This window comes from Cervus elaphus, chromosome 11 (assembly GCF_910594005.1).
Source record: "Cervus elaphus chromosome 11, mCerEla1.1, whole genome shotgun sequence".
NCBI lineage: Eukaryota > Metazoa > Chordata > Mammalia > Artiodactyla > Cervidae > Cervus > Cervus elaphus.
The window spans coordinates 3,803,315-3,817,774 of record NC_057825.1 but is presented as its reverse complement, the minus strand read 5'-3'; the positions used below and the strand labels follow the sequence as shown (position 1 = coordinate 3,817,774).

Genomic DNA, 14,460 nt, shown 5'->3' with positions numbered 1-14,460 from the left:
AGAATTATTTGTTCTAGTTCTGTGAATAATGCTGCTGGTATTTTGATAAGGATTGCATTGAATCTGTAAAGCTACAGATACAGCCATTGGGCAGTATAGCCCCTTTAACAATATTAACTCTTCCAAACTGTGAGCATGATATATTTTCCCCTCTATATCATCTTCAATTTCTTCTATCAGTTTCTTTCATTGCACTTTTCTGAGTACAGGTCTTATACCTCCTTGGTTAGTCATTCCTCATTATTTTATTTCTTCTGATACAATTGTGAATGAGATAATTTTCTTAGTTTCTCTTTCTGATAGCTCATTGTTAGTGTATAGAAAAGCAACAGATTTCTGTGTATTAATTTTGTATCCTGTCACTTTAGTGAATTCACTTGTTAGCTTTTTGGTGACATCTTAAGGAATTTCTTAAGAAAATGGCATGGTATGGCATGACAAGATGTCACATCATCTGCAAACAGTGATGATTTTACTTCTTCCTTTCCAATCTGGATATCTTTTATTTCTTTCTGTCTGAGTACTGTGGCTAGGATTTCCAATACTATATTGAATAAAAGTGGCAAGAGTGGACATCCTTGTCTATTTTTCTGATCTTAGAGGAAATGCTTTCAGTTTTTCACCATTATTTATGATGTTTACTGTGGGCTTGTCATATGTGGCCTTTATTATATGGAGGTTTATTCCCTCTATACCCACTTTGTTGAGAGTTTTTATCATAAAAGTATGTTGAATTTTGTCAAAAGATTTTTCTGCATCTATTGAGATGTTTTTATTCTTCAATTCATTAATGATTTTTATTCTTCAATTTGTTAATGACTTCTATTCTTCAACTTGTTAATGTGGTATATCACATTGATTGATTTGCAGATACCTTTGTATCCCTGGGATAAATCTCACTTGATCATGAGCTTTCAATGTATTTTTGCATTCACTTCACTAATATTCTGTTGGGTATTTTTGCATCTATATTCATCAATGATATTGACCTAAAATTTTCTTTTATTTTGTAAAGTTTTTGTCTGGTTTTTGTATCAGGGTGATGCTGGCCTCTTAGAGAGAGTTTAGAAGCATTTCCTCCTCTTTGATTTTTTGGAATCGTTTGAGTAGGATAGGTATTAACTCTTCTTTAAGTATTTGGGGACTTCCCTGGTGAGCCAGTGGTTGAGAATCCGCCTTCCAATGCAGGGGACATGGGTTTGATCCCTGGTTGGGGAACTATTAATAACATCCCACGTGCTGCAGGGCAACAAGCCCCCAAGCTGCAACCACTGCAGCGCCCACGGGCCACACCCAGGGAAAGCCCGCACACAGCGTGAAGACCCAGCACAACCAAAACACGAAGTCTGGTAGGACACAGCTGTGAAGCCATCTGGTCCTGGACTTCCGCTTGTGGGAATTTTTCAAAAATTGTTGATTCAAAAAAAAAAAGAAATGGTCGATTCAATTTCATTACTGGTAACTGGTCTGTTCATGTTTTCTATTTCTTCCTGGCTCAGTCTTGGGAGATTGTACATGTCTAGGAATGTGTCCGTTTCTTCCAGGTTGTCCATTTTATTGGACATGCGTGGGGGCACATAGCGCCGACCAGTGAGACTCATACCGGCTTCCTGGGGCCAGGGTTGGGCCCCCAAGCAGCACGGCATCCTGGCCTGTGTGAAAGCCCGCTGACCCTGCCCAGCCCCACAATTTCACTCTGAGAGAAGTGATTTCTGGCTTCTGCAGTTACAGGCCCAGGACCTGACCTGCTCCTGAAGAGCAGGGGCTTTGGTGGGAGGGGGAGATGCTGAGAGCCGACGGGGGTCCAGGTCTCCTCCCAGGCCCCCCTCTCTGGGGCAGCTCCTGGAGAAGATTGTCCCCGTCTTCCTCCCATGTGTTCAGTGCCAGCTGCCCCGGGCCAGAGGTGCTTTATTTCCGTCTCTCTCTCTCTGGATGGTATTCTATGGAAGCTGAAGTTTCCTGGAAGTTATGAATAGCTTCGCCCTGAAGGGCACAGTTTGCAGTCACGGTTCACAGGAACTTGGGAGGCCCTGCAGCTCAGACGTCCCGAGGTTGGTGGCACCCTGATTTCCTAAGCTCGCTGGGAAACGGGGCGCTTGTTTCTCCCTGGCTGACCTCCCTCCACCCTGCATCACCCAGTTCTGAGAGCAGAGCGGTGCTGGAGGGCACGGCCTCGCATCTGACCCCTGGGTCCAAACCACCCGTGCTGATGTTTGGGGGGCCACCTATGGGGAAGGGCTCCTCACTGCAGGGGTGCCCCCTGTCCCATCTGAGATCAGAGGTCCCAGTCCAGGCGTCGAAGGGCTGAGCTCCCTCCAGAGGCTCCAGGGAGGGATCCTTGCCCCCCCGCCCCCCATCTCCCCCCCGCCGCCTCCAGCTCCTGGTGCCGCATTCTTGAGCCCTGTCTCATAGAAGCCTCACTCCAGTCTCTGCCTCTGTGTTCACACGCCTTCTCCCAGTGTCCCCTCCGTGTCCCCGTTTTCTCTCACAAGCACACCGGACATTAGATTAGCCCCCATTCCAGCCTCACCTGAACGGCTCACATCTGTAAAGACCTAGATTCCAGACAAGATTCCATCCTGAGGTTCCCGGTGGATGTGAGTTATGGGGCCACACCCTTCAACCCCATCACAGCTTGCGGTTCGTCACAAAACACGGAACCTGGGGTTTATTGTAAAACCCCGGTTCATCATGAAACACTGAGCTTCGAGGCTTGTTGCAAGAATTAAAGGTGCTAATACAGGTCAGGGCAAGGACTGGAGCTGTCCAGGCCTCCTCTTTCCATCACAGCACCCCCGCCCCTGGAGAGGGAGGTCTGGGGGTGGCCGGGGGTCTGCTCCTGTGGGTGGGCTCTTTCCTGGTACAGTCACCAACAGTCTCTCCTCTGGGAAGGAAACCAGAGGCCAGATAGCAAGCTAGAGCTAATCTAGGAGACCCCTGGGCCTCCACCCAAGATGCTGACCAGGCCAGTGGGCCCCCTGGAAAGGCCCTATAGTCCAGGGGGGAAACAGGGACTGACCAGCCAGGCCCCCACTATCAGGAGACACCCCCACCTTGCTCCCGTTCCCCTACCCCAATACGCCCGCCGCACCCCTGAGATGAGCAGTTTAGTCGCTTAGAATGTCGATTGATGGATTTTGCACCCCTTTGCTAGAGGCACAGGGCACCCGCAGCCCGCCGGGTACCGATGCCCATGTGGACTCAGCCAGGAGGACTGTCCTGCGCCCTCCCTGCTCGGGCCCCCTCTGTACTCAGCCACTCACCCAGCACCGACATTCCCATCGCTCAGCTCGCTGTAGCCTGAGGGTGTGGAGGGAAGTGCCCTGGGAGATTTAAAATGTGGGAGGTGGGAGGTTGGGTCCTGTAGGCCTTCCCACCCCACTGCCTGCATGGAGCCCCAGTGCCGCTTGGCCTGGCCCCACCCCAGGGGTCAGGTCACTTTCCCGTCCTGGGGGTTATCACGACTGTTGTCACTGTCGTTGCCGTTTTTGCTACCCTAAATGGGCAGCAGGTGCTTGCAGAACCCTCAATACTGACCAGGTTCCCCCTCGGAGCTCTACCTGAACCCCGAGTCACCCTTGCCCCAGCCTGCAGAGGGTGGGGTGACTGCAGAGATCCCGTCACCCAAGGCTACGGTCACATGGTTTGGAGGAGCTGGTGGAACCAGGCGGGACCACAGCCTGCCGGGAAGCCTTGCCCAGCAGAGTGGGGTGAGCAGAGCAGGGGTCGACGGGGAGCTGCCAGGAAGAGCTGCCCACAGGACAGGGGAGAGGGGAACAGGTGACGCAGGCAGACGGCCACTCCCTGGCCATGTCCCTGGGTTCTGGCAGGGGTGGGGCTCTCTGGCCACTGGCTGACCCACGGCCCACCCTCTAGGACACGGCCGTCCCCAGTGCTGGCTCTGACCTGTCCTTGTCTAAGAGGCTGACCCCGGAAGTGTTCCTGGTGCTGGCAGCCAGCCTGGACCCAGAGCCCAGACACCCCCCTGCACCGCCCCCCGCCTTCTGGGGCCTACCAGGAACCATCCAGGCCCAGAGGGGGCCTTCCTGCTTGGCCCCGGATGGAAGAAGGCCTTCTATTGTTCTCGTAGCGGAAGCCCCCTGAGGGCCCGAGGATGAGCCAAGGGGGATTCTGGGAACCGCGTGGCTGGGGGCCCGGCCCGGGCTGGTTGGCCGGCCCTCCTCCTGTATAAGGCCCCGAGCCCGCTGTCTCAGCCCTCCACTCCCTGCAGAGCTCAGAAGCGCGACCCCAGCTGCAGCCATGAAGTGCCTCCTGCTCGCCCTGGGCCTGGCCCTCGCCTGTGGCGCCCAGGCCATCATCGTCACCCAGACCATGAAGGACCTGGACATCCAGAAGGTTCGAGGGTGGCTGGGTGGGTGGTGAGTTGCAGGGCGGGCAGGGGAGCTGGGCCTCAGAGACCAAGGGAGGACAGAGCAGGCTGTGACGTCTGGGGTTCACATCAGCCAGCTAGAGCCACCTGACAAATCCCCCGCCAGGGCGGCTTCAGTGAGGCGTTTACTGTCTCGCATTCTGGAGGCTGGAAGCCTGAGATCCAGGCGTCGGCCGGATTGGCTTCTCCTGAGGCCGCTCTCCGGGGAGCAGACAGCCGTCTTCTCCCTGTGTCCTCTGCGCGCCCTGATTTCCTCTTACTGTGAGGTCACCAGGCCTGCTGGATCCGGGCCCGCCTGCACAGCCTCGTGTGACCTTGGTCATCTTTTTAAAGGCCGTGTCTCCAGAGTCATGTGTTGAGGTTCTGGGGGTTAACGGGACACAGTTCAGCCCCTAAGAGGGTCGCTCTGCCCCTCAAATTTTCCCCACCTCCAGCCATGTCTCCCCAAAATCCAAACGTTGCCACACGTGCAGGGGCTCATCTGGGTCCCTCTCTGAGCTCAGAGTGACTCTGGGGAGAGCATTCCTCAGGGTGCAGAGTTGGGGAGGTTGTCTCAGGGCTGCTCAGGCTGGGGTGGGACAGAGGGCCCACTGTGGGGCTGGGGGGCCTGGGGGCCTCTTCCTGCCCCTGGAGTGCAGCTCAAGGTCCCTCCCTAGGTGGCGGGGACCTGGTACTCCTTGGCCATGGCGGCCAGCGACATCTCCCTGCTGGACGCCCAGAGTGCCCCCCTGAGAGTGTACGTGGAGGAGCTGAAGCCCACCCCCAAGGGCGACCTGGAGATTCTGCTGCAGAAATGGTGGGCGTCCCCCCCAGGCATGGAACCCCCACTCCCCAGGACTGTGGGCCCTCCCGGGGGTGGCGTGCAGGCAGGACCAGGGCCCCAGGGCTGGGGAAGGGGGCTCGGAGTTTCCTGGAACCCCTGGAGTCCACCCAAGGCTGCCCACCCAGGACTCTTTTTTTTTTAAGCTTTTATTAATTTGATGCTTCAGAACCTCATCAAACAAATGAACATAAAACATCATTTTCGTTAACTTGGAAGGGGAGATAAAATCCACTGAAGTGGAAATGCATAGGAAACATACATACAGTAGGGCAGGTATTCTGAATTTCCTATTAGGTTGAGGATTACAAATGCACTTGAGCAACAGAGAGACATTTTCATCCTTTCTAGTCTGAACACCTCAGTATCTAAAATGAACAAGATGTCATGGAAACAAAGCAGCGTGGGGAGAGGCCCATGTGAAGGCCGCTGGGCGGCTGCAGGCCTGGGTCCTCGGGGCCCAGGCAGTTCCCATTACCAGCCCTGTCCACCCTCAGACGGGGGTCAGAGTGCAGGAGAGAGCTGGATGGGTGTGGGGGGCAGAGATGGGGGCCTGAACCCCAGGACTGCCTTTTAGGGGTGCCTGTGGTCAAGGCACTCCCCGACCTTTTCTCCCTGGCTCCATCTGACTTCTCCTGGCTCATCCACCCAGTCACCTGTGGCCCAAGAAGTGACAGTGGGTGTAGCCAAGGCTGGTTGGCCAGCCGGCCCCTATGCCCACACCACCCCGCTCCAGCCCCTCCTGGGGCCGGCTTCTGCCCCTGGCCCTCAGTTCATCCTGATGAAAATGGTCCATGCCCAAGTCTCAGAAAGCAGCTGTCTTTCAGGGAGAATGGCGAGTGTGCTCAGAAGAAGATCATTGCAGAAAAAACCGAGATCCCTGCAGTGTTCAAGATCGACGGTGAGTGTCGGGTCCCTGGGGGACGCCTACCACCTCCCGGGGGCTATGGGCAGGTGCAGGGGGCTGGCGTCGGGCCCCGGGATGCTAAGGGGCTGGTGGTGATGAAGACACTGCCGGGACACCCGCTTCACTGGCCTCCCCGCCGCCTGCCCGGGGCCTTGGGGCAGGTGGCTGTGGGCAGGTCCCAGCTAGGCAGGTCTGACTCCCCAGGGTGACACCCGAGCTCTCTTTGCGGTGCTCGGGGCCCTCAGGCTGAGCTCAGAGGCACCTGTGCCCTCCCAGGGGGAACCGAGAGCCACTGCCCTCTCCAGGGGTCCAGGTGCCCCGTGGCCCCCAGCCCACCCCACGGGCTCCTTCATCTCCTGGAGAAGAACTCTGTCCGCCCTCGCTCGTTCACTTGTTCCTCCTAAATCAGAGATGAGAAAGCTTCGAGGGGGGTCGGGGCTCCATCAGGGCCTGCCCTTCCACCGGGCAGCCTGGGCCACGTCTGCCCTTGGCCCCTCAGGGCTCACTCTGACCGGAGGCCCACACGCTGACTGATGCCAGGGTGCCCGGTCCATGGTCTCCAGTGCCATCCGGCTGCACTGGGTTTGGACGCTGTTCCTGCCCCCAAGCTGCCCAGAGACCGCAGGGCAGCTGGGGCCACCTGCTGGCCTCCATCAGGGCGAGCCCCAGCTCCCCCCGCTCAGGGCTGCCCCCCCACAATGCCCCCGTCCTTAGGACGCACCCCTCCTCCCTCGCTGGGCGGTGTCCAGCCCCACCCGAGATCAGGGGGAAACCCTATTTCTTGAGCACTCCGGTCCCTGGGGGAGGGGGGCCTCAGACTGAGTGGTGAGTGTTCCCAAGTCCAGGAGGAGGTGGACGGTCCCTGGCGGATCCAGAGTTGACAGCGGGGGCTTCCCGGGCCCCATGCGCCTGGCAGTGGCGGCAGGGAAGGGGCCGCACCATTTCAGGGGTAGAGGATGCCAGAGGCACTCCCCACCCTGTCCTCGCCGGGTGGTGACCCCAGCGGAGCCCTGCTGGTTGTGGAGGCGGGGCTGGGGGCTGACCAGCAACCCCCCTCCTGCTGGAACTCACTTCCCTCCCGTCCTGGTCTCTTCCAGCCTTGAACGAGAACAAAGTCCTTGTGCTAGACACTGACTACAAAAAGTATCTGCTCTTCTGCATGGATAACAGTGCTGAGCCCGAGCAAAGCCTGGCCTGCCAGTGCCTGGGTGGGTGCCGACCGTGCCCTCCCAGGGAGACCAGCTGTGTGGTCCTCGCTGCAACGGGGGGCGGGTGGGAGCGGGGAGCTCGATCCCCAGGAGGAGGAGGGGGGTCCCCGAGTCCCGTCAGGAGAGAGTGGCCACTTACCGGGACCTGGTCTCCTTGGGCCTGTGGGTGACTGGGGACGGGGGACAGACACACGGGCTGGGAGACAGGTGGGCTGCGGGGCTGTGACCGGTGCGACCATCTCGATGGAGCCAGCGGTCGCTATGAATCTAACAGCCTTTGTTACCGGGGAGTTTCAATTATTTCACCGAATAAGAACTCAGGCACAAAGCCATCTTTCAACTATCACGTCCTGAAAACAAATGGCAGGTGACATTTTCCATGCCGTAGCAGTGCCACGGGGCGCTTTCAGGGCCCCTGTGCCGGGCGGGCTTGGGCACTGGGGAATGGAGGCTCCTGGCCTGTCAGCCGACCCGGGGGAGGAGGGGACCCAGACAGCCAGAGGTGGGGGGCGGGCTTTCCCCCTGTGACCCTGCAGACCCACTGCACTGCCCTGGGAGGAAGAGGGGGGACTGGCCAAGGGGGAAGGGCAGGTGCCCTGGAGAGCAAAGGCAGACCTGCAGACCACCCTGGGGAGCAGGGGCTGACCCCCGTCCCGGCCCCACAGTCAGGACCCCGGAGGTGGACAACGAGGCCATGGAGAAATTCGACAAAGCCCTCAAGGCCCTGCCCATGCACATCCGGCTCTCCTTCAACCCGACCCAGCTGGAGGGTGAGCACCCAGGCCCCGCCCTGCCCCCGGGGGCAGGAGGCCACCCAGCCCAGGACGACCTCCTCCCATGGTGACCCCTAGCTCCCCAGGCCTCCCGGGAGGATGGAGAGGGTGTGCAGGGCCCTGAGATGGGCCCCTCTCCACCCCATGCCAGGGCCCTCTTCCCGGGGCGTCCAGTCCCTTCCTGACCCCTCCTCGACTCTCCCTCCCCTACAGAGCAGTGCCACGTCTAGCTGAGCCCCTGCCGGCCCCTCTGGGGTAAGCTGCCCGCCCTGCCCATGTCCTGGGCACGCACATGGGGTAGGGGGCCTTGGTGGGGCCTGGGATCCCCCATTAGGCCCTGGGGTTGCCCAGTGGGAATGGCTGGAAGCTGGGGTCCCTCCTGGCGACTGCAGAGTCGGCTGGCCGCATGCCCACTCTTGTGGGGTGACCTGTGTCCTGGCCACACTCACACACTGACCTCCTCCAACTTCTGGGCAGAGCTAAGGGCCAAGGTGGAGGTCCAGGAAGTGGACACCTCAGGGGGAGGCTGGGGGGTCCTTCTCCCAAGAAGTGGCCATCCTGCACCCCCAGCTGTGGAGAGGCTGGCAAGGGTCTGGCAGGTGCCCCAGGAATCACAGGGGAGCCCCATGTCCATTTCAGGGCCTGGGAGCCTTGGCCCCTCTGGGGACAGACGACGTCACCCCCGCCTCTCCCATCAGGGGGACCAGGAGGGACTGGGACCTCGGTCAGCCCTCCCGGGACCCAGGCCCCTCCAGGCCCCTCCTGGGGCCTCCTGCTCGGGGCCACTCCTCCTTCAGCAATAAAGGCGTAAACCTGTGCTCTCCCTCATGAGTCCTTCCTGGACGACGGGCAGGGGGCGGAGGCCGGGGACGGGGTGGGGAGTGGTCTGGCTCAGAGGGTGACGGCAGGGCTGGGAGCCAGGGCATCTGCATCACAGCCTTGTGACATTCGGGGGCCCACACACATCACTTTGAAACTTTCAGGAACCAGGTAGGGACTCGGCAGAGACACCTGCCAGTTAGCTTGGAGTGTTCAGCCAACACCCAAACTCCACAAAGGACAGGAAGCAGAAAATGGCTGTCTCTTAGTCTAATAAATATTAATATGAAAACTCAAGTTGCTCATGGATCAAATTCTGCCCTTTTACAAATCCAGCTGCTACTGTCGTCAAACTTCATGTACCCAAAACTCACTGGTCTTTTCCGTGCTAAAATGAAATAGAGAGATTTCCCCAGGATAGAGGAGCTGAACAAAGGAAGTCACGGTTAGAAGGAAACTTGTTCTGCACACACACATCTGAGCATCACAAATGGAAAAGAGGTATATAGCAACAGACGCGGGGATTTTTTAAATGATAAGAATAATTTACACATAACATAGTATACACTCATATTTATATATATACGTGAATGCTCACTCAGTCGTATCCGACTCTGGGACCTGTGGACTGTAGCCCTCCAGGCTCCTTCTGTCCCCAGAGTTCTCCAGGCAAGAATACTGGAGTGGTGGACCATTTCCTCCTCCAGAGAATCCTCCCGACCCAGGGATCGAACCTGCGTCTCCTGCATTGGCAGGCGGTTTCTTTACCACTGAGCTGCTAGAGAAGCCTGTGTTACTGTCTGTGTCCCACTTAATTACCAAAGCTGCTCCAAGAAAAACCCCCTATGCCTCTGAGCTTCCCGGCCTGCAGGGGGTGGTGGGGGGAGACTGTGACCGGGGAACACTCCTTCCGCTTCAGAACTCCAGGGCCTCGTGACCCATACTCCTGCAGACAGCCCAGTAGTACTGCTTTTCATGGCTCACTATCTTAAAAAAAACTGAAGTCTATTTTGTGACTTCACTGCTGTAACTTCTGAACACCCAGAGCGATGGACGGCCTCCTCCCCAGGCCTCAGGTGCTTCAGGGCGCCGGCCTTCACCCACGAGTCCCCAGACACATGGGGGTGGCCCCGCCTCCAGGGAGCTCATAGTCTTCCCATCGTCCTGATCAAAGAGAGAGAGATCAATGACTTCTTAGGAGCAGCAGACACCTGCAGGACACAGGTTCACCAGACCAAGCTGATCCTTTTGAAGCTAAAGACACACGGCTCTCAAAGGTTTTCTCGCTTTGAATCTGGGTTTAACGCCTATTTGCCCCTTGAGAGGGAAGGCACTCATGCATGTCCCCAGGACAGCCGCTCGGTGGCATTCGAGACCACTTAGTCTTATCTGACCTCACCCTGGGATTAATTGGTCCAAACTGTACAAAAACCTTGGTGGGAAATTTCATCCCAGAGGCTCAACCATCCTGCTTTTACTACCCTGATCTTTTTTTCTTTTATGTGTATATATATATTTTTTCATTTTTTGGCTGTGCTGGCTCTTCGCTGCAGTTCAGAGCACAGGCTTTCTCTCTAGTTGCAGTTTGAGACCTTCTCTCGCACAGTCTCTAGAATGCATGGGCTCAGTAGCTGCGTCGGGCAGGCTTAGACGCCCCTTGGCATGTGGGGTCTTTGTTTCCTGACCAGGGATCAAACCCGCCTCCCCTAGACTGGAAGGCAGATTCTTAACCACTGGACCACCAGGGAAGTCCCCTACCTGCCTGCATCTTAACCTAGAAAACTGCAAACGCAGGAAGATTCAGAGCCTCTATAACTGTTACAGGTGAATCTGGTTAGCATCCTCTGCCAGTCACCTGCAGTGGGGCAAGCCCGCTCTCCACGATGTGCCAGCCCCACGTTAACCAGATGCGTCGACTATAATCCTTTCTGACTTAGGCTCTGATGCCTTAGCCTCGTGACTGTCCTGGGTCTGCTAAGCCTGGGCAAGCCCAGTGACCGCCACATGAGAGCCATGTGGGTGGGGCACCCAGCTCAGAACCTCACGGGTGTCTCTGACTTGTATGAGCAGGGACAGACTGAGGAGGGAGGAGGGGCAAGGAGAAAGGAAGGGAGGGGTCTGGGGAGCACCCCTGCTCATCCACGCCTGGATGAAAGCCCCTATTCCCCCCACTTTCCAGATCTAGCTGTTTCCGGCCCGGGGCCCCTCCCTATGCCCTTCAGAGAGGCCGTTCTTTAGCGATGTATTCGCTGTTTCAGCAGAGTTCTTTACATTTTCAGCTTGTGCATCTTTTTCAGAAAGGATTTAAGTCTTGGGTGCTGCTTCCTATTAAAGAGGCCAGCAGATCATGAGCAAGGCTGAGCTGGATCTTCGGCTGTACTCACAGGGGCAGGCCCATAGAACGCACCTGACCGCAAGAGGAGGCCGAGGAGGGTGGGGGAGAGATGCCGGGGAAAACAGGCACCAGCAGGGGCCCCCAGGGCAGCGGCGGGGGTGAGGTATCTTTGCCCTTCTGGTCTGGCGGATGGATGGACAGATGCCCCAGAAGGCAGGCCGGGAGGGAACAGCTGGGCCCCAAGGGTGAGCAGACCCGCCTCCCACGGCTCCCAGGACAGAGCAGCAGGGTGAAATGGCCCCGACAGCCTCAGTGCCAGGCCGAACAACACCCTAAACATAAGGCAGGTAGCAAAGTGGCTGCCATCCCTGGGGAGTGATTCTGGAACTTTCCGGGAGTCCAGCTGGGACAGCTGGGTGGGCAGCAAGTGGCAGCTGGAGGACGGACACAGAGAAAGGACCCCGGGAGCCCAGCCTCTCCCCTCTGCAGCCGCGTGGTCAGGGCCCTGCGGAGAGGGCCCCTCCTGCTGCCGACCCTCAGTCTGAGCCTGGCTGGGCCTGGCTGGACCCGGAAGACTCTAGAAGTGCCTGGGCAGTCAGGCTTTGACTCCCAAACGGTGACCACAAGGCGCAGCCCTGGGCCAAGGGCGTGGGTGCTTGTGCCAAGCTGAGGCAGCGCTCAGGGTCGGCAGGAGAGGGCCGGACAGGAAGAGCCGCGGGCGAGGATGGGGCGTCTGTCCCCCGAGACCGGAGCCAGGGTCTCTGCACTCCTGTGCTGCCAGACGAGCTACAGCTGCTGGGACCAGCAATCAGGCAGTGGGGAGAGGGGACCCAGGGCCTGGCTGAGCACCGGCCGGATCACTGCTGGGACCCCAAGAGGGGCCAGCCCTGGGGGTGAGGAGGGGTCACTCCTGCCCCATCTGACCCCACCTGCCCCGCCCCCTCACTGCTGATCTGAGGTCGGTTTCAGGACGCCCCTCTCCCTCCCTGGACCCGGCCATCGTGTGTGGAGCCCTCAGTGGACACTGCCTGGACAGGAGGTGCTGAAGGCAGTCGGGGAGAGGGTGGTCAGGAGGTGGATGCTCCCCCTGCCCAAGCCTGTGGGCCCCCTGACCACCCAGGCAGCATTCGGCGCTCAGACTGGATCCCAAGAGCCAAGACCGGGGGTTCCGGGAGCCACGTGGTCAAGGAGCCTCACCCACCCTGTGCCCGCACCCCTGCAGGTGGGAGGTCGCTGTCTGACCAACCAGCTGGCCGCCAGCCACACACACCTGGTCTCCCCAGCTGACCCCCAAGACTCGCTCTCGCTCTCCACGCCATCTGGACCCGAGATGAGGACGCAGAGCTTATCTTGCCCTGGACATGAGCATGTTCCCTGAAGCTCTCGGGGCCTCCCAAGGGACAGGCCGGTGGTCAGAACCAGAGGGACACGTGGTTCAAAGTCGAAGGCCGAACTTCAGAACCTCGGAAGCTTTTTGAGGAGGGGCCGGCGGGAAACGCACACACAGCCCCCTCCTGCGGGGCGGCCCACAACCCCCACCCCTGCCCTGTGTCCCTGTGGCCGGGGAACCCAGTGGGGGGCTGTGCTTCCACCCCCGGCGGGTCAGTCAGGGAGACTGATCGCAGGGGCCAGGATCTGTGCTGACCGCAAGGATGTACCATAGCCTGGACGGTCACGGCCAGACACCATGCGGCGGCCCTGCAGTCCGCGAGTCTGTTGGCACACAGCCCCTCCCCCCGTGAGAAACTGAAGCTCCCTGGGTGGGGGGCACAGAGCGGGCAGCCTAAGGTCAGCTCAAAGCCCAGGTGGCCGGGCACAGCCAGGCCCCAGCCCCCACCCCGAGGCCTGGAACTGCCAGCCAAGGACGGAGTGGGGGCCAAAGCCCCTCCTGCCCCATGCCGGCACCCTGTGGGCCAGCCCCCTTCTCTGGCTGGGAGACCTCCAAAGCCCGGGGGTCCGAGAACCTGGGGGATGGAGGAACCCCAGAACCTAGCACGTCACCGGGCCGGGAGGGTGGCCCCAGGTAAGGTCTCCTGTCTTTCCCAGAGGAGAAGGGGTGAGCAAAGGACTGAAGGTCACCGTCCACCCCACGGGGCCCCGAGGCCAGCCCCAAGGCCCCGGTGAGTAGCCCACCCCTCCAGCCTGGGTCCTGCATGGGGGCAGGGTGGGGAGCAGGGGCCGCCATGCCCTCGGCTGGCCCTGGGGGCAGAAAGAGATGTCCTCCTGGTCCACGGGGCAGGGCCAGAGGAGCGAGCCGGCTGGGCACCTGCTGAGGGTCCCTGCAGTCCAGGGAGGTGGCCCTGGGCTCCTGCACTCCGTCAGCCCCCCTCTACGGCAGCCTCATCAACGTCCGCGGCCAGGACATGGCAGGACCACCAGCCTGGGGGTGCTCCTGGGTAGGTGCCGGCTGCCCCGGGTGGGGCTGAAGGACAGCATCTTGCAGCCCGCTGCCCTGCTCAGGACAGAGCAGCACGCACGTGGACGCCGCGGAGTCACGTCGGGCTTAGAAGGTGGAAGCGCCTCGGAGGGAAGACCGGGCCCTGGGGATGGAGCGGGGTGTGGGCTGTGCTGAGCAGGGGGCTGGGCTGAGCTGGGCAGGGGGCTGAGCTGTGCTGGGCAGGGGGCCAGGCTGTGTTGAAGACTGGCCAGGTGGGGGGGACCCTCTGGGGTCCTCCCCAGAGGGGCCCAGGCCTGACGTAACCTTCCAAGGAGGCCTGATGTACTCCGGGGTGGCTTGGAGGGGCCAGCCCTGACAAACCCTGTGCTGGCCATGCAGAGAGAAGTCCTGCTTTAGAGGCGATGCTCAGGCAAGGGGACAGGGCCGCGGCCACGGCAGCAACCGCAGGGCCTGACAGGGAGCTGGGAGGAGGACTCTCATCTGAGAAAAGTCCCTGGTTCTCCACTTCCAAGCCCTGGCCCCTCCGAATTCAGCCAGAAGAATGCCCAGGACCCCCAGTGGCCAGGGTGGTATCTTGAGTACATCTCCAGGTTCCAGCTGCAGGAAGCCCCCACCTTAACCTGGACGGTGAGTGCTGCCCTCGCCACCTCCACTCCGCCCCCAAGAGCAGGGAGAAGAAGAGGGGATCCCCTCCCTCTGGCAATAACCACCGCAGGCCCAGAGCAGCTGGAAACATGGCCTGCCTCTGCTGGGCACCGATACGGATCTCTCCTCTGCCAGACCTCACGAAGCCCCTGCAACATGGTGGGT

At 59.3% G+C, this 14,460-nt stretch overlaps 1 protein-coding gene across 1 annotated transcript; it reads left to right on the top strand.

The window, feature by feature from the left end:
• Positions 1 to 4,097: 4,097 nt before the first annotated feature.
• LOC122702732 (beta-lactoglobulin) lies at positions 4,098 to 8,919 on the top strand. The gene is made up of 7 exons (XM_043916489.1): positions 4,098 to 4,356; positions 5,047 to 5,186; positions 6,038 to 6,111; positions 7,215 to 7,325; positions 7,991 to 8,095; positions 8,312 to 8,353; positions 8,738 to 8,919. Exons 1-6 carry the CDS (start codon positions 4,261 to 4,263, stop codon positions 8,326 to 8,328), a joined length of 543 nt encoding a protein of 180 aa, XP_043772424.1. The 5' UTR covers positions 4,098 to 4,260; the 3' UTR covers positions 8,329 to 8,353; positions 8,738 to 8,919.
• Positions 8,920 to 14,460: the final 5,541 nt, after the last annotated feature.

Bases quoted from the DNA above. Each gene is read 5' to 3' on its own strand.
- LOC122702732 (XM_043916489.1), top strand. From the start codon at position 4,261: ATGAAGTGCCTCCTGCTCGCCCTGGGCCTGGCCCTCGCCTGTGGCGCC. The intron at 6,112-7,214 runs GTGAGTGTCGGG...GGTCTCTTCCAG, and splicing joins TGCAGTGTTCAAGATCGACG to CCTTGAACGAGAACAAAGTC. The intron at 7,326-7,990 runs GTGGGTGCCGAC...CCGGCCCCACAG, and splicing joins CCTGGCCTGCCAGTGCCTGG to TCAGGACCCCGGAGGTGGAC.